At 38.8% G+C, this 19451-nt stretch overlaps 1 protein-coding gene across 1 annotated transcript in view; it reads left to right on the top strand.

Annotated features, from left to right (window-relative positions):
- Window positions 1–19451, top strand: part of DMD (dystrophin) — a 2292284-nt gene that overhangs the window by 829240 nt on the left and 1443593 nt on the right. The window contains exons 27-29 of the mRNA XM_056131284.1: window positions 279–461; window positions 6182–6316; window positions 8860–9009. Of these exons, the coding sequence (XP_055987259.1) occupies window positions 279–461; window positions 6182–6316; window positions 8860–9009 (468 nt within the window). The remainder of the gene's footprint in view (window positions 1–278; window positions 462–6181; window positions 6317–8859; window positions 9010–19451) is intronic.

Genomic DNA, 19451 nt, shown 5'->3' on the forward strand with positions numbered 1-19451 from the left:
ATATTTGTTCCTTTATTGTTCACAGATACTTAATTATGTAGGTGCACATAATTTTCCAACTACAGCGTTCTGTTGTAAAAAATTGTCTTTCCAGTGCCCACATTTTATTCTCTCTCAATGTGTGGGACTAATTGGGGTTTGATACAGAATGTATTTATACTAGTCAGATCTTATCAGAACTGCTGAGAAAGAAAGTATATGACATACGTCTTCTAAAGTAAACTCAGTACTAAGAGAATATTAGAAAGAATATTAAGAGAATATTCTTTATTTTTCAGAGAGCTAAGGAAGAGGCACAGCAAAAAGAAACAAAAGTGAAACTTCTTACTGAGTTTGTCAATGACGTCATTGCCCAAGCACCACCCGCAGCACAAGAGGCCTTAAAAAAGGAACTTGAAACTCTAACTACCAACTACCAGTGGCTCTGCACCAGGCTGAATGGGAAATGCAAGACTTTAGAAGTTAGTGACATTTCTAGATCTTTTTCATTTATAAGTTTCTGTGAGGTCATATGAGGAAGGACTCTGATATAAGGCTGCTTAGATTCAAATTCCTCATTCCAATAGTCACTAATTTGTAACTTTAGGCCACTTACCTTGTGTAAACTTGTTTTTTTCTTTCTCTCTTTTCTGTGTAAACATGATTGTTTTATTTCTGGAAGGTATTCTATGCATAGTCATAGCATATTGCAGAGGTAGCCTATGCAATATGAGAAGCAAAAATAAATTCTGGTTTCATTTTTTTTTACTATTGATTATTTTTATGCATTTTTTATTGAATCACTGTGAGACAGACCCTTATAAAGCTATTCATGATTAGGTTTCAGTCATACAGTGTTTCAGCACCCATCTCTCCACCAATGTACATGTACATTTCCTAGCACCAGTGTCCCCAGTTTCCCTCCCATCACCCCCTACCCTATCCTCAGCCTGCTAAGCTTGTTTTTTAATCTCTGCAGTCGTCATTAGAAAACTTAATATGGGTGTTGAGAAAATTAAATAACTATGTTCTAGTAAAAGAACTTCAACTGAGCAGTTATCTTTCTGAAATATTCCAGGGCCAGAGAGATAATATGGGTGTGAAGGCAATTGTCTAGCATGGGGCTGACCCTGGTTTATCCACGGCATTGCATATGGTTCTCTGCACCACCAGAGGTAGCTTTGAGCACAGAGCCAGGAGTAAGCAGTGGGCAATTCTGGGTGTGGCCCTCGATCCCACCATCCCCACATTATACCATTGTCTTCGGAAGCTTACTGCTATGTAGGTGCCAACTCTCAGTGCCAGGATATGGCACATGTGGTAGAGCACACAGCCCTACTTTTAATCACTGGCAACACTTGGCCCCTTAGCATGGCTATGAATGACCTATTCAAAAGTACATTTTTTAAAAGTGGAGAAAAAGTGGAGAGATTTCATATCATTTTTCCTTTCTAATTTTTTGGATGCATTTTTGTTTTATTTTGTTTTTTTTCTTTAGTGCTTTACCATTCTGTTCTATTTTATTTGTCTGTAATTTGCTTTCATTTGGCTTTATCACCTGGTATAATAAGAGCAGAAGGTGACTGCTATTTTGAGTGGTCTCCTTTATCCTTTTGAAGATTTTTATTTCCCCCAATCTTTCCATTTGTTCTGAGGGAAACCTTCCTAGGAGATAAAAGAAAATACATTTATCCTTTGTTCTGATTCTCTATATTTCCCTTTATTTTATGTATTCTGCATAATTAGTTTTAAAAAGTCTTTAAAATTCTCAAATTCTCTCAACTACCTAATGTGTAATTTATCCTTTGATAATATATACACTCATCTGTTTATATAGGTGTTTACATGTTTATTTTTCTCCAAAGGCCATATTGTAATTGGTCTTTAATTGTCTTTAAGATTCTAATTATTTCATCTTTTCTTTTGTTCTTTGCTTTCATGTAATATTATTTCTTCCTGTAGTTAAACAGCTTAAACTTTACGGTCTTTTTGGTTGTGAAAACTTAATGAGTAACAACCATGAAATGCATGTAATTTTCCAGTTACTGCAACCTTCCATATAAAACCTGATTTTCTCCTAAAAGTTGGCTTCTTGCTGAATTCTTCAGTATGATCCCATAAGTTTTCATTCTATTTTACATATTAAATTTTCATATCATTTAAGTTTTAATGACAGGCTTTATTAACATCCTCCACTAGTTTAATATTGTGGTTTCAGCAGTTTATACAGAGATAGGAAGGGGGAAAGGATCTCATAGTCTTTCTCTCCCACTCAATTTCTAGATTGTGATTTTCTAGCATGTAAAATAATGAAAGATAATAGGGGATGATGTCTTGCTTTATATGAGTTTCCTTTTTCTTTGGACTGACAATAGTCATTATGCATTTTGCTAAGATACATAGATACCAATGATGAGTCTGTCATCATCAAACTTCATAAATTTGCTCCACTGGTCTAACTTGCTCTCTGAAGAGTTGATATAGTCTATTGGAGATGCCGGTTAGCTTTGACTTTGAACATGGCACCTTACAATTTTTAACTTGAACTTCTGGCTGTTTCTGCTAATAGGTTTCTACTGCATTCCCTGAAAATCACATCCTTTTGACCCATGCTTCTGAGATCCCCTGGAGCCTACCCATTTCAACTCAGATTGGTCTCAGCCTTCTCCCATAACTCTTGTGTGAGAAACTTAAAAATATAGTCCTTCATTCCTCTTTGGCTCCATCAACAGCTCCCCAGGGAATGTAGATCACTCATCATTTTGTGAGCATTGCTGTGCACTTGATGAGTGATACTCTTTCAGATTCTGTAAAGAAAAGCAACTAGATGAGTTTCCTCTAATGGTCTTTCATGAAAAGGTGAGGAAGAAGTGGCTAACTTGACAAATGAGCTCCACTCTTCATGTTTCCCTAATGCCTTCTTTATCAGCTTTCTCTCTTTAGAACAGGCCTTGTAGAAATATGTACCAAAAATTCTTTCTACATTGAAGGTTAGTAACTTAGCCTTTTTATTTTATTTTATTTTTTGATTTTTGAACTCTAGTTCACAGTCTCAAGAAATGAAATCCCTACGGGGGACTGTTTTTTTACCATGAAACTAAACATTTATTATAAAATTATCAAAATTAATTTTGAAAGCTATATATCAGAATATGAGGCATGGATTTCTTCATTGACTACAACTTTTGACTCTTAATGTCAGTGTTTTTTCTCAAATGGCTTGTGGTATTTCTCATGTCGACTAGAGTAAGAATTGTTTATACTGCAAATTCTTTTGCTCTGGGCAGATAGAAGGGTCCTGTCATAAATCTTTTATTTTTATTTCGACCAGGGTCCTCGAGATGTTATATTGTGTGCTTAGGTGTGACAGAAACTCTGGTTTCCATCTTTTTTAATGAGTGGATTCATATTTTCCAGCCCAAATCTCCAAGATTGCTATTTTTTTATTTATTCCCTATACTTTAGTGAGGGACAGTTGCATAATTCTTATTTTCAGGTCAGGTAGCACACAATGTGTTACTTTTTCTTTTCTCTAGAATACATACCAGGTCTCTCTCTTTTCTCAGCCTGAGACACTGTTGAACATGCCACCTTTTCCATCACACACTCATATACTAGTGTTTCAAGTTTGGTTCCACAACCTCTAAAGCTTGATTTTCCTCTTTATTGTTGTCACGTGAGGACTTTTCATTCATGTTTCATAAATACAATAAGTGTTTAAAATGTTTTCCTGTATGGATTATCTGTGATCCTAAATTGGCTAAGCAGGGCTGTGGTGTTTGTCACAGCAACGCCATCTGCCAATTTGGAAGTTTTAATTTATCTTCTTTTCAAAGCCACATGGAAGTCTGTCATTTCAAAGTTATTTTGAGTTCCAAACTGTTTAGTTTAACCATTAGTTTCATTACTTTTAGCTCCACCTCGGGCTGCAATACTGTTTTCTTTTGCAAAGGTGACCCATAAAGCTGGTGTGTTCAGCCACTCCAGCTGTGTCCTTCAGATGCATTGAGGGCACAAGAGGCCATCCATCCTGATGGTTAAATCAGCAACGTAGTTCATTACCCAAGTCTGTACCAGAGTTAATAAGACACATTACCAATCACATATCCTTATCTTCAAAGCTCTATAGTACCCTCGGGTATTTAAAAAGATATTTATATTTTCCCACTGGGATCTTTGCCCAGAAGGAAGACAGCCTGTAGTCCAGCAGGAGCTGGAAATGACCCAGATTTAAGATTTCTATCACCTTTTAAAGAAAAATACTTCATTTCTCTTTCTGTGATAAACTGTACATAAAATACCAAGCAAGTATTTATTGGTAAGCTAGCAAGGCAGCTTCAAACGATACTGTGATTCCGTTCGGCAGGGAATGTCCTTCTTCTCTTGCAAAAGCTAAAAAGCAAAGGTGACGTATTGAAAAAATCACAGTTTTTTCCTAAAATTAAGCCTCCCCTTAGGCTTCATTTTTGCTGCTGGGGTAGGGGGTTAGCAGGTAGTGGAGATTGCACTAAGAAGTTTAGAGATACATCGAGAAATTGCAATATGAAGGCCACAGAATGAGCTTATTTACAAATTTTTCTCTGCTGCATCTTCCTGCATTTCCTCCCAATTGGTGCAACTATTGTCCATAAATTTGACTTTCTGAAACTTTTCTTTAAAAATACATTATCACATATGTGAATGCCTAAACAACATCTTGCTGAGTCCTTGCTTGTTTTTGAGCGTTACATAAATGGTAAACTTTTCCAAATCATTTCCTTGAGTATTCTTTTTTGCCCACCATGTCTGAGATTCATCCTTGTTCTGTTTGAGTAATTTATTCATTTTAACTTTGCTATTCTCTGTTTAAAAACGAGGCAGTATTTTCATATTTTCTTGCCAGTGGACATTGAGATTGCTTTTTTTTCCAATTTGGGTTATTACAAAAAGTGCTGAAATGAACATTTTTGTAGACTTTTTTGTTCTCCATGCAAAGCAGTTTCTCTAAGGATGTGTACTGAAAAATGAAGTAGCAGGGTTTTCAGATATATGGACAGTTCCCCTTTACTGAGAATGTCAAGTTCTTTTTTAAAATGACCATTGCAGTATAGACAGCCATAAATAAAAGCTTGTGTTAATATATAACATCTCCCACACTTGGAAAACCTCAATCATCTCATTGTATCAGTCAAAATTACATAAACGTATATACCTCATTGTAATGATGATTTATATTCCCATATTACTAATGAAGTTGAATACATTTTCATACATATATTGGATACACATGCATCTTTTAGCTTGAAATACTGGTGCAGGATTTTCTTTTATTGTTCTGTTTAGTTGTTATTTATCTTTTGAGTTGTTGGCATTCCTTTTATAGTCTTATTCATCTGCTGCAATTTTTGCAATTGCTTTCTTCAAGTTTGAGGCTATTTTTCAAATACTAATGAATAGCTTTTAATTTTAACGGAATCAAATTCATTCATCTCCTTCTTGTGAGCAGTTTTTCAAAAATGTCTTAAGATATCCTTCCTTGTTTCAAGGTCAGAAAAATAATCTTCAAGCTTTCCTGATATCAGTCTTAAAGTTCTGATTTTTAAAACCATGAATAATTTTTGAAATTAATGTTATAAAAATGTCTGTCAAAATCCATTTCAAGTAATGTTTAAATAGTATTTCTGTTACAAAAATAAAGGGAACAATTTGAATTATGGAATAATCTGTGTTCATGGTGATGTTTACTATGAATTTATAAAACGTACAATGAAAAATAATCTTGAAAATATGGTCACTTATATAAACCTCAATTTTTCCTTTAAATAGAATGGTATAGTTAAATCATACTTTTACTTTAGTGTCAAATTATGCGTGATAAAACTTAAAGTGTAGCACAGAAAATGAGTAATAATTTATGTAATAAATATTAGATTTATATGTGCATTTTATGTTTTTATTTTTATATTTCCCAGTCAGAAATGTTGATGAGTTATTTTTAAAGTAAATTACTGCATCTTGAATTTATTCATGCAACAAAATATTTCTTCAATGATTTGTAATTATAGACATATTAGATCATCAGATCTAAATGACAGGCTGCGCCAAAGCTGAAAGATGTAAGATAGATACATTTTTCTCAGAAGTTTTAAAAATGGAAATGCAAGAGTCTCAAATTTACTTTTCTATCAAAATATTTCACATGCAATATATTTTTCTTTCTTAGGAAGTTTGGGCATGTTGGCATGAGTTATTGTCATATTTGGAGAAGGCAAACAAGTGGCTAAATGAAGTAGAATTGAAACTTAAAACCACTGAAAATATTCCAGGTGGAACGGAGGAAATCGCAGAGGTTCTAGGTGTAAGTTGAAAATTAACCCAAATCGTGACAATTTATATGCAGTATAACGTATGTCAAGTACCAAATAGAAAATGATTCAAAGAAAACTGCACAGAATGTGGTTGCTGTCTCTCACTCAGCACTGGCTCTTTAAGAGTCATTGTTTTCTGCAAGAAATTTCTAGTCTAAAGATTTTAAAAAGAATTTCAGGAATTACTTTCCTTTTACTGTGTCACTAAATTCTGTTTTGATACTTTGTCTACTTAAACCCATTGCATGCCCACAAAGATATTTTAAATGTACAATTTTGCTCTTTTTGATTACTCTTAAAAAGGGTGAAATTATAAAACATTCTGTCCAGTTTTATAAAATTACGGAATTTATATATATATATTCAACAATTTGAAATAATACATTTATACTATGGGCTGGAGTGATAGCAGAATGGGTAGGGTATTTGCCTTGCATGCAGCCAACCCAGGTTTGATTCCTCTGTCCCTCTCAGAGAGCCCGGCAAATTACCGAGAGTATCCTGCCCGCACAGCAGAGCCTGGCAAGCTCCCTGTGGCGTATTCGATATTCCCAAAACAGTAACAAGTTTCACATTGGAGACTTTACTGGTGCCCACTCAAGCAAATCAATGAACAACTGGAGGACAGTGCCACAGTGCTACATTTATACTTTATGGAATGGAAAAAATTGATGTACCGCATGGGCAAGCTCTGATGTTGGAACTGTATAAATACTTCATACATTTTAGTGCATACTATTTTACTATCTTTTTAAGTTTGATTTTGAAGTCGTTAAAAAGTTAAAATTTCAGGTTCAGAAAGATAGTACAGGGATTGAAGTTGCTTTTCTAGAACCGCAATGATCCCAGTTCAAATCTCTCAAACCACAAGCACCTCTGGGGTTGCCCCTGGCACAAAGCCAGGGATAGTACCTGAGTATCATGGGGTTGGTCTCAATGTCCCACTCAAGTTAAAATTCCAAGTGCAAATTTAAAGTGTTGATTTATGTGAATTTTTACTTTCCATCAATCATTTAAATTATATATATTTTTATGGAGCGATAGCACAGCGGTAGGCTTTTTGCCTTGTGCGCAGCCAGCCCGGACGAGCCGGGTTCGATTCCTCCTCCCCTCTCAGAGAGTCCAGCAAGCTACTGGGAGTATCTCACCTGCACGGCAAAGCCTGGCAAGCTACCCGTGATGTATTTGATATGCCAAACACAGTAACAAGAAGTCTCAAAATGGAGACGTTACTGGGCCCGCTTGAGCAAATCAATGAACAATGGGAGGACAGTGTTTGTTTTTGTTTTGTTTATTCTACTATTGGTCAATTCTTTACATAGAAGTAATACGCAATTTGACATTTTTGTGTTATGTGTGGGGACTTATCTAGCCTCTGTGTGAATCTGGTAAGATAATATAAATGTGATAAAATTGTGAAGGACATATAAAGTGTTTCATTAAAATAGAACTGGAATCTTAGAACATCATTGCCGAAACTTAGGTATCATTATATCTAATGTCCTTATTTTCCCAAGAGAATTATAAAACCTTAAGAGGTCAGAGAATAATGAGAGAATTCTTAAGTAGTCATTTTGGTCCTGTCTCATTCAGTGGTGAACACTGAACATTGATCAATATTCATTGATACCACTGATTCAACAGTGGTGCTATGCAACTTTCAATAGGAAAACAAAATGCTGTTATATTGTATGTTGAAAGAATGATGTTCTGAACAAAGGATGTAGTCATTCTGTCATCTTATTGAGTGACAAGATTGAAAATCATCATGTTCATTTTTTACCACCTTCCAGTCAAAATATACCTGCTCTACATCTGAGCATTTAATAGGTGGAAGTGGGAAGGACAAAGGGATTTTCTTTAAACAGACTTTGAGTGCCTTTGTGCCTTTGGTAAATTTAATAGAAAACTCTGCTCCAGACTTCTAACTTTATATATTGTCAGAAGCATGCCACTTGGCTGCCCCAGCTTTAAGGAAAATTGACAAATTGACTATCTCACTGTTTTCAAATAATCTATTTGAAGTATCATTTTTTTTCAAATAGAGAGCTTTGAAGAATCAGGTGACTGTGAGGGATTTTTACGTTTTACCTATATAGAGCCTTGTCATGAGTTCATGAAGACTTACCAAGAGTAACACACTATTTTTTTAATTTAATTTCAATTTTATGACTTTTTAATGATAATTTATTACATTTAATATTCTAGCACCAATCTCACAACCTTCACACCTTCCTACCACCATATTTAGAATGCTTCCACTCTGCTCCCCAAACTCTGTCCCCAAGCAGGACCTAAATAATTTGTTTTGTACTGCTTGTTATGAATAATTAGCTAAAAATTATCCCAAAAAGTTTCTTTAGAGGAAAGAACACACTGTTTTTGGAGGTAACAATACTATTTCATGATTTAAGATCACAATGAAATGATAGTTTAAATAGCTTGTAACTTGATCATATGTAAGTTTCTAGGACTTTGTTAACTCAATGCATTTAGAAAAAGAAGAGATAATGTTATTATATGTGTGTTTCAGTCGCTTGAACATTTGATGCAGCATTCAGATGATAACCCAAATCAGATCCGCGTATTGGCACAGACCCTAACAGATGGTGGTGTCATGGATGAACTGATCAATGAGGAACTTGAGGCATTTAATTCTCGTTGGCGAGACCTACATGAAGAGGTATGATGCTATGAGTGAGAACTCTCTTTAAACTGATTTGCATGCATGTTTTGCTTTTAGGCCCCTCCAAAATATGAGCACTATTTGAAATATTACCTCAGCTCTTAGGTTTGCGAATTGGTCAAATGTTAGACATGACTATTTGCTGTATAATATCATTTTTTACAAATTGTTTTGCCTTATCAAAATATTATAAAGTATGTGTTTTGATGTGTCAACTGCAGTAGCTTATTCAAATCCACCAAAAGTAAAGAGTTAATCTGATTCTCAGAATTACATCTTCTCAGACCAGAGAGATCTTTCTCTACCCAGCAGTAACCAGTAAGTGCAGGTATTCTTGTGTATCACTTCCCCCCTCTCTTTCCTTCCAGACTTCCCTCCGCTCTTCCTCACTCATTTCTTCTTCCTTCCCTTTCTCTCCTTTCCTATGGACCTACCATGGTTATGATCCCATGACTTTATTTGTGGCCCAAACCCAGGTAGAAATTACCCTTTCTAAATAATACAGCAAATCATTATTACTTTTTCCTACTTAAAAATGTATGCACCAGGTCTGATAATCTCAAATAAAACTGAATGAAAATAATCTCTCTCCCACTCAGAATTTTGTGTACATGTTCCTAAATTAAGAATGTATTATTGGGTCTGGAGAAATACGACAGCGGGTTGGGCACTTGTCTTGCATTGGGCTGACCCAGGTTAAATGCAAAACACCCTGTATGGTCCCCCAAACCCTGGTAAGGGTGATCCTGGGTGAAGAAAAATGTTTTAATCAGATTATTTGCCAAGAAGAAAAATAGTTCTGAATGGAGTGTAATGTTTTTCTTTGTGCTCCATTATTGTGGTTGTGAAAGCTTCCCTTCAAATATTTTGTTTCTTACACACATTTCTGATCAACAACCTTCGAGCGCACTCCATCAACCTCAAGGAGATCAACCTGAGGCCGCAGATGTCCCAGGTGCTTCCCAGAGACATAGGCAGTTTCCTGTTTGTCAGTGTGCAGATCGTTACAACATGCCAGTCAACCAGAAAGCTTGCACTTTATATATAAGAAATGTATTCCAGAAAGACTGTAAACCAATTCCTACAACCAAATCATGTTTAGATGATTAGATTAAAAGAACCCTAAATACCTTCAAAAAGCAAAGCACTGCGACTTGGCCCGGCCTTTACTGGGAACACCTATAAAGGTGATTATAGGCTGCCCCAAAAGACACCATTCCTCTTGAAGAGTCCAGCAAGCTACCGGGAGTATCCCACCTGCACGGCAGAGCCTGGCAAGCTCCCAGTGGTGTACTTGTATGCCAAAAACAGTAACAATGACAGTCCTCATTTCCCTGACCCTGAAAGAGCTCCCAATATGCCATCGGGCTACACTAGCATGTGACAGGGATGAATGGAGACATTACTGGCGCCTGCTCAAGCAAATTGATGAACCATGGGATGGCAGTGTTACAGTGATATAGTGATACACACGTTTAGTTGCAGTTCTATCCAGGGTCACAAACTTGGTTTTGTGTTCACCTTGTCTCATACAGTTTTAGTTGTGGTGATTGCACATTCATACACTTGGTTGTTCTGAGTGGATGATCTCACACTTTGTTTTGGTAGCCTATGGCAGTGCCACATAAATCATATTGAATAAGAAAGGCGATATCAGGGATTGAACTTGCCGAATATGTTGAGACCAGTGATCAGCATTTGAACTCCAATGGGGTCCTCTGAAATCTCTTTTTATTTACCAAGAAGATCTTAAGCTATATGTGAGACACTATTCTAAATTTAGGTGTTCAATAAGGGAAAAAAGCCCATCTTCATGACATAAGGACATTGGTTTGTTAAGGCAAAATACAGATTTCTTAGTCATAAAAAATCCTCTTAAGATGCAAACGGTATGTTTTACATAATTACAGAGGGATAGTGAACATGGGAAATGGTTGCTTATTTACGTGAGGAAGCTAAGGAAAGCCTTTTGGGCTAGCTTTCCTAGAGGAGAGTAATTGTTAGCAACATTTGAAAATTAACTGGTATTGAAAACTAGACTTTTGGTGGCAATCACAGTGCAGTATACAGATGTGGATTCATAAGACTATACCCTCGAATCTTATATTTTAAACCAGCGTTTCTTCTAGGGAAAAAATCCCCTTAAACTATTAAAATTAAAACTAGATATAGCCAAATTGCAAGTTGTAACAGGGCAATTACTGGCAAAAAACAATGAAGTGAAAATGAGTGTTGCGATATGCAGATGCCTGGTACGCAAGGCGGTACTTTTATTACAGCATCCTGACAAATGAGGGAGTTTCTGAAGCTGAGTCTGATCAAATGAGTGCAAACAGGATTCCTGAGTAAAATGCTTCACAGAGAGCCTGGATCATATTCATGCTCACAGGGGAGCCACAGACAGGAAAGGGCAGGGGCTGCATTCCTTGTGTGATGGATCTGAGGCTACTGATGGCAAGAAACAGGGAAAGGGGTCAGACCAATAGTACAACAGATAGGATGCTTGCACGCAGCCTGCCCGGATTTGATCTCTGGCATTCCATATGCCCCCTGAGCCCACCAGGAGTGATCCTTGAGTGCAGACTCAGGAGTCTGCCTCTGAACACTGCGCAGTGTGACACCCCCATCCCCTCACAAAAATAAAAAAAAAGAAACAGGGAGATTGCCAAAGTGAGACCAAGAAGTGATGCTTTATTAGACAATTTAATGATATAGCCAGTGGGAAAAGGTGCAGAGAGTGAACACTACAGGAGAACAACTTTTTTCTTATTTTGCTTTTTAGGTAACACCGGGCGATGCACAGGGGTAACTCCTGGCTCTCCACTCAGAGATACTCCTGGCAGTGCTCAGGGGACCATATGGGATGCTGGGAATCAAACCCGGGTCGGCCACATGCAAGGCAAATGTCCTACCCACTCTGCTATCACTCCAGCCCCGAGATCAACTTTTTGTCTGATTGAGGGAATGAGGTATCTGCTATTTCCCATAAACAAAATTGAGATGGCCATACAAAAATTTTATACTAAGGAAGAGATAGTACAGAGGTGAAAGCACTTGGCTTGCATATGGCTGATCCCAGTTTAATCCCAGAACTACAAGTGGTGCCCCCAGCATCATCAGGGATGATCCCTGAGCACAAAGCCAGATGCAATCCATGAGCACTGCAGGGTGACGCCCCAACCCATGTCGTAAAACATCCTTTTGTATGTACAGGATCACATTTTGCTTTTCATATTCATTGAGTCGGCAGTATCTGCTTAAAATTGATGCCAAATACAAGCAGATCCTGGGTCAACAACTCAAGCAACAGGAGCCCCTATGGAGTTGAGACCAATAGAGCAAGTGAGGGAATGAAAAATGGAAAGGTTGACCACAAGTCATGTATTCCCCAAGTCTTTGCTATGTGTGACTGGGGTTAGTTCCACTTGAAGCTTTAAAAGAAATTAGGTGGAACCCGATACTTTCATGCTTGCTCCCCATTGTACCATTGAGTTTAAGGAAACTAAGGAAACCGGGGTGTTTATTCAATATTCTTCCACTTTTGTGCAAGGATTTTATTTATATGCATTAAAAACCCCAGTACGTCTGGGCAGGGTTGTAACTGTGGGTGGTGACCTAGGCTTCAGGGGAATTTGGAAGTCACAAACTTTCCTGCTTATGTGACCTATTTGCTGTAGAACTTAGAATACCCACGTGGGATTATTCCACACATAACCCAGTCAAAGAAAGATATGCCACCTTGAAGTTGGAATGCTGACTGGTTATTTATCAGACTATATTCGAGCTGTATTCAGGCTATAGAGAGACCACTGTGGACACATCAGAGAAAAAGAATCATGGGGTGAATTGAAGAATTTTACCCCCAATTAAGTTTTAGGGTGAGGAAATAGTAGCTAGATAGGAGATGGTGAGAGAGAAAAAGGAGACTTGAATGAAAATTAAGTCGCTTGGTAGTTTCATAAAATGGAGTCATGAAAATAGTCCAGTGCAATAGAAACCCAGTAAGATGAAAACAATTGGACTAAATGGACCTCACCTAGGATCTTGAATGAAGCAGGCTGGTTTTAGGGAGATTATTGTGAGGGCGAGAGAAGAGAGTTAAGTCTCCACTCCCCTGGTTGTGGAGTTGAGGGAAGACCCTAAGGTCACATGATCACAGGGAGGGGAATGCAGGAACCTTTGTTGTCAAAGTAGCAGAGAAATTTAATTTTGTAGGACAGCAATAATGTATGTTTTTATACTTCAATGGTATTTGGCATGAACTGTGGTATTTTCCCCAAATAAAAATTCAAGGGCACAGCAGATTTTGTTTGAGCCCCAATTTTGTTACCACCAAACTGAATTGTCAAAACCCTGAGTATTGAATCAGATATAGTTGCTTGCACTAGTCCCTTTATTAGTCAAGGTCAGAGAAGTCACAGAAACTACCTAGAGGCTAGTAAGGAAGTTTCAACACAAGAGTCGAGTCTTTCTTGAAAATCGAAGAAAGACAATTTAAAACTTAGTCCTCTAATTATTTCTTTAGCCCCTTCAGTGGTTTCTTCCCAAACTCCATCCACATTACATCAGAATTCCAGTCACTTTGTTTTTTGTTGGGCCACGCCCGGGGGTGTTCAAGGTTTACTCCTGACTCTGTGCTCAGAGATCACACCTGGTAGGGCTCAGGGGACCATGTGTGGTTCTGGACATCAAACTTGGGTCATGCTTTTCTCACTCGACTATCTCTGTTACCCAGAAAAAACAGTCCCTTGGACTGAATATACACCGAGAAAAATCCAAATTATTTGTTTAGCTAATATATTATTAGATATTTCTTTATTATGGAGTACTTTGGCATTTATCCAAGCATCCTGTTTAAGGGACCTGAGCCATTGTCCAGTGGGTAGCGTGTTTGCCTTGCAATGCGATTGGCCCGGGATCGATACCATACATCCTAGATAGTCCCCTGAGCACTGCCAAAGTAATTCCTGAGTGAAGAGCCATGTGTAACCCATGAGGATCACTTGGTATGGTCCCAAAATAAACAAAAATCTTGCTTTTAACTTGATGAATAGGCAAGCCTTCTTATGGCTTAATTAATTTAACTGATCGTACTGTTCTTAAAATTGCATGAATTGGGGTCAGAGCAATAATACAGTGGGTAAGGTCTTGCACATGACCAAACTGGGTTTGATCTCTGGTACCCATATGGTACCCCAAACATTGCCAGGAATAATTCCTGAGTGCAGACCCAGGAATAACCCCTAAGCTTCGCTGGGGTGGCCCCACAAGCAACAATTAAATGATTTTCCATGAATCTATTAAACACTAGCAACTCAGAATCCGAAAAGGATATAAGTGCTTCCAGTATGTTGTTTTCATCAAACCACTGAGTATACCTTTTTTTATTAGTGAAAAACCATGAGGTACAGTTGTAGACTTACAAACTTTCGTGCTTGGGTTTCAGTTATACAATGATCAAGTACCCATCCCTCCACCAGTGCCCATTCTCCACCACCAATGAACCCAGTAGCCCTTCCACCACCCCAAACCACCCATCCCACCCCACCTCTGTGGAAGGGCATTCCCTTTAGCTCTCTCTTTCCTTTAGGGTGTTGTGGTTTGCAATAAAGGTATTGAGTGGCCATCATGTTTGGTCTATAGTCTACTTTCATCACACATCTCGCATCCCAAGCATGTCCTCCAAACATCTTTACTTGGTGTTCCCTTCTCTATCTGAGCTGCCTTTCTGCCCAGCATGTGCTGCTGGCTTCCAAGCTCTGGAGCAGACCTCCTGGTACTTATCTCAGCTATTCTCCCATTCTGTTACTTTATATTCCCCAGATGAGTGCAGTCTTTCTATGTCTGTCCCTCTCTTTCTGGCTCATTTCACTTAGCATGATACTTTCCATGTAGAACCACTTGTTTGCTACTTTCATGACTTTATCATTTCTAACAGCTGCATAGTATTCCATTGTGTTGATGTACTAAAGTTTCTTTCACCAGTCATCTGTTCTCTGCAAACCACTGAATATACTTTCTTTGCCAAAAACTATGCTTGCATTATTGGCTATATTTCTCATTTCAAAGCGTGTGATGGCTGATCGTACTTTCAAGATTATTTATTTTAATTTTATTTAATGTTTACTTGTTGTTAATATTTCTTCTGCTTAATTGACTCTTGAGGAAAATGGAGAGCACTCCTTTCTATTTTAAGACTTGGAGGACAATAACTATGCCTTTTTCTCAGTCTCCTGCATTTTATGTTACTGATGGAGGTGGATACATTTCTTTGTTTTCCTCAAATAAATATATGTATTTGTCTATCCCTTCCCTCAGTGGGATAAACATGCATTCACAGGTGTGCACATACACACAGACACTGCTCAGACAGGTTGCTTTCAGGATTACGTAGAAGCTAGTTAAACATAATAATAATTTATTTACTTTGTGCCTAGAACTTGTGGCAAGACCTTCCCTGAAATCTTTTATATGTGGCTTAGGAGAACCGTACAAACAGGATCTGTTGTTACAAAACAGAGAGAGAAGCTTGAAAAGATCACCCAAGGTCATGTAACCCAGGGGTTGGGGAGAGATGTGCCAGTTATCAGCTTATTACCTTTCAACACTGATCTGTTTGTGATACTGGGGCATTTCATTTTTTCCAGCTGGCCTAATGCTAACTGAGACTTGTCAGGAGAGAGTGCTGGAATGACAGTGGGGGTGGTAAAGGATGACTATTTTCTTTGATTGTTTTTGTTGGCTAAAGGAAACCCACTTTTCCATTAATAGACAAATGACCTTTCACTTGGAGAGGAGCCATGGCCCATTTTCTTCTCAATTAAATGCCTACGTAAGAAGTCTGTGGGTTTTTCTTATTGCCTACCTAATGTTTCTTATAGCTGTAATTATGCAGAGCAAAGGCAACACTCAATTGCCTGTTAAATCAGTCAAACAACCTGAGTTTTTAGTGCCTATGAATATTGAAAGGAGATATGTTAGATCCCCTTTCTAATTTCAGAGCATGATGTTGCATTCAGATAAGTCATAAAATATTTCCATTGCTTGGAAAAGCATCTTTCATTCTTCATCACCTCGCAGCACTGTGATTGAACTTGTGGCAATAGTTTGAAAGTTGGTTGGCAAACCAGGAAACAGCTCCCAAAGCATAACAAATGATCAACTTTTTTTTTTACAACAGAGGAACTGCATAAGATGTGTTGGTGATACAGCAAGACACATAACGCTACCAAGCACAGAAGTTTCTTCAAAGGCACACACCATCTGTTCAGTGCATTTCTTACTTAGCTTGCACAGTAGCCTTAGCATATCAAGTTATTTTATCCCCATTTTGCAGAAAGGGAGGCTACAAGTCTAGCATGATACTGGAATATTCAGCTGAGTATCTCTGATTTTGAACTTGGGACACATTGCGTCCAGTCAGTGATCTTTTGCTTTTATTGTCACTACATTGCCTGTCAAGCGTAAATATTACTATGAACTAGTGTGCCATATTTTAGTTTCCCATTTTTAAGTTAATACTTTTACTGTGAGCTTGTAATATTAGGGACAAAATTTTTTTCCAGTTTTTTTTTCGGGGGGAAGGCTACACGTGTTAGTGCCTTGGAGCAACTCCAGGTGGTGCTCGGGGTAACCAGGGTGCCAGAGCTCAAACCCAGGCCTCCTGCGAGCACAACAGACATATGAGCCATTTAAGACAGTTCTGGGCCAAGAAATGAATAAATTAAAAACAGTTGAAGTCTGGGGCTGTAGCAATAGCTCAACGGGTAGGCTGTTTGCCTTGCATGCGACCGACCCGGTTTGATTCCCAGCATCCCATATGGTCCCACGAGCACCACCGGGGGTAATTCCTGAGTGCATGAGCCAGGAGTAACCCCTGCACATTGCTGGGTGTAACCCAAAAAAGAAAAAAACAAAAAAAAAACAACAATTGAAGTCTTAAATATTGAAAGTGCATATTTAGAAATCCAAAGTTTTAATCTATTCTCTTCATTAGTAATGATTACATTATTTTTCTATCTTACCATGACTCCAATTTCTGTCCCTTTCAGAGTTACCCATGCCTATCATATTTTATCTGACATTAACTAGCAGTGTAAAAGAGAAGAGGCAAAATCTAAAATAGTTAGTTCTGTTATCATGAGAACTTTCACAGCAGGCAGTTTGAAGGTGCCATTCATTGTTCCTGGGAATTATTACTTTATCTGCCTTTGTATAGTGACACTGGGATAGGCAAATATTGATTGAAAGGAAAAAATGGTCAGGTGTAACCAGAATTTCATTGACAGTATATGCGAGGTTAAACTTTTAGTGAATGAGACCAGTTGTAGTGGTGTCGGAGACGTCGGTGTCCTTGTCAACACAAACTTGGCCAAGAGCATTGATTCATTCGAATGCCTAACAACCCAAATCAGACGTTTACATTTGAATAGATGTGGCTTACTGCCTGCAGTTTCTATCTTCATTGTCTACGCACCAACATCTCATTATGATGAAAGAGAAATCGAGAAGTTCTACATGGAGCTAGAGAAGTTCTATAAAGAAGACCACACCTTCTACAAGATCATTGTGGGTGATTTTAATGCCAAGATAGGACCGAGAAGATCAGCTGAAGAAATTCACATCGGGATCCATGTCCTAGAATGGAACGAACAGGGTGAGAGACTGTCTGAGTTCATCATGTCGACCAAGACCATTCATGGTAACTCAGAGTTCCAGAAGGCAGAATCTAAACGATGGACATGGGAGTCTCCCGGTGGACGATTCCACAACGAAATACGCCACATCATATTCAATCGATGGTTTTACCTGACTGATGTCGCTGTTGTCCCCAAATTTCGAACGGGATTGGACCACCGTCTCCTTCGTGCAAAATTCTACTTCACAGAGCAGGGAAAAAGGGCTGCAAAGTTCAAAAAGAGAACTCCCAGAATGACCACCAACTGGGAACTCTTTGGTACTATTGCGGCAACATGGGAAGATGCCATTGTTGACAACATTGACGAGGAATACGATCGACTGGTTCAGCACCTCCATGAATGTGCGAGGAACGCCAAGAGAGAGATAGCCACAAAAAATCGCCTATCTTCGAAAACTCTTGAGCTAATTCGCCAGCGTGGTTTGGCGCATGCCTCAGGCAACCGCAAGCTAACGTCCGAGCTCACAAAGCAGTGCAGAGATGCGATCAAGGAAGACCTCAAAGAGAGAAGAGCAGAAGTACTGGTAGATGCGGCAGAAGCCAGGAAAAGTATTCGTAACACCCGCCTGTCCTTCGCCAACTACAAGACCAAGATGACTGCCCTCCGACGTCCTGATGGATCCATCACATCCATCACATCCATCACATCCTCCAGAACGGCAATGGAGAAGATTATCCATGACTTCTACTCAAATCTCTTTGATAGCCAAGTCCACTTGCCGACATACCAAATTCCACAATTGGATATGTCGTTCCCAACGTTCTCCCTTCCGAAATCCGACACGCCATTTCGTCGGTAAAGAAACAAACAGCACCCAACCCAGAAAAGGCCAGACCTGAACATCTGAAGAACCTGCCGTCAGTACTCATCAATACACTGGCTCGGCTCTTCACTCGCTACCTGTCTGAATGCAAGGTTCCGTCCCAATGGAAAACCAGCAGGACCGTACTACTGTTCAAGAAGGGAGACATCCATGACATTGGCAACTATCGCCCAATCTGCCTATTGTCTGTCATCTACAAGTTGTTCACTCGAGTCATCCTAAATAGGATTGGCAGAACACTAGATGAAGGACAGCCATGCGAGCAAGCCGGGTTCCGCAAAGGATTCAGCACCATCGACCATATCCACACGATAACCAAGCTGATTGAGGTTTCTCGGGAGTTCAAGATGCCGCTCTGTTTAACGTTCATTGATTTAAAGAAGGCCTTTGATTCTGTTGAGATGGAAGCGGTCATTGAAGCCCTAGCCAATCAGGGCAGTCAAGCCCAATACAGCAGGATCCTCCGTGAGCTGTATTGCGGATTCACTACCAGGATCTCACCATTCTACAAAGAAGTGATCGTTGAAGTCAAGAGAGGGGTGCGGCAGGGTGATACCATTTCACCGAAACTCTTCAGTGCCACCCTCGAGAACATCATGCGACGACTGGAATGGGAAAACATGGGAGTGAAGTTAGATGGTCGGCAACTATACCACCTCTGCTTTGCTGATGACATTGTTTTAATAACTCCAAACATCAGCCAAGCAGCACAGATGCTGGCTGACTTTGACCGTGAGTGTGGAAAGGTAGGACTACAGCTGAATCTTACAAAGACAATGTTTATGAGAAACAGCCTTGTTCCTGACGCCCTATTTGCTCTCAATGGAACGAACATCTCCGAATGCAACAGCTATGTGTACCTAGGTCGAGAGGTCAACATGACAAATGACCTGGCACCCGAGCTGCGCAGGAGGAAG

Source organism: Sorex fumeus, unplaced genomic scaffold (genome assembly GCF_029834395.1).
Source record: "Sorex fumeus unplaced genomic scaffold, SorFum_2.1 ptg000086l, whole genome shotgun sequence".
NCBI lineage: Eukaryota > Metazoa > Chordata > Mammalia > Eulipotyphla > Soricidae > Sorex > Sorex fumeus.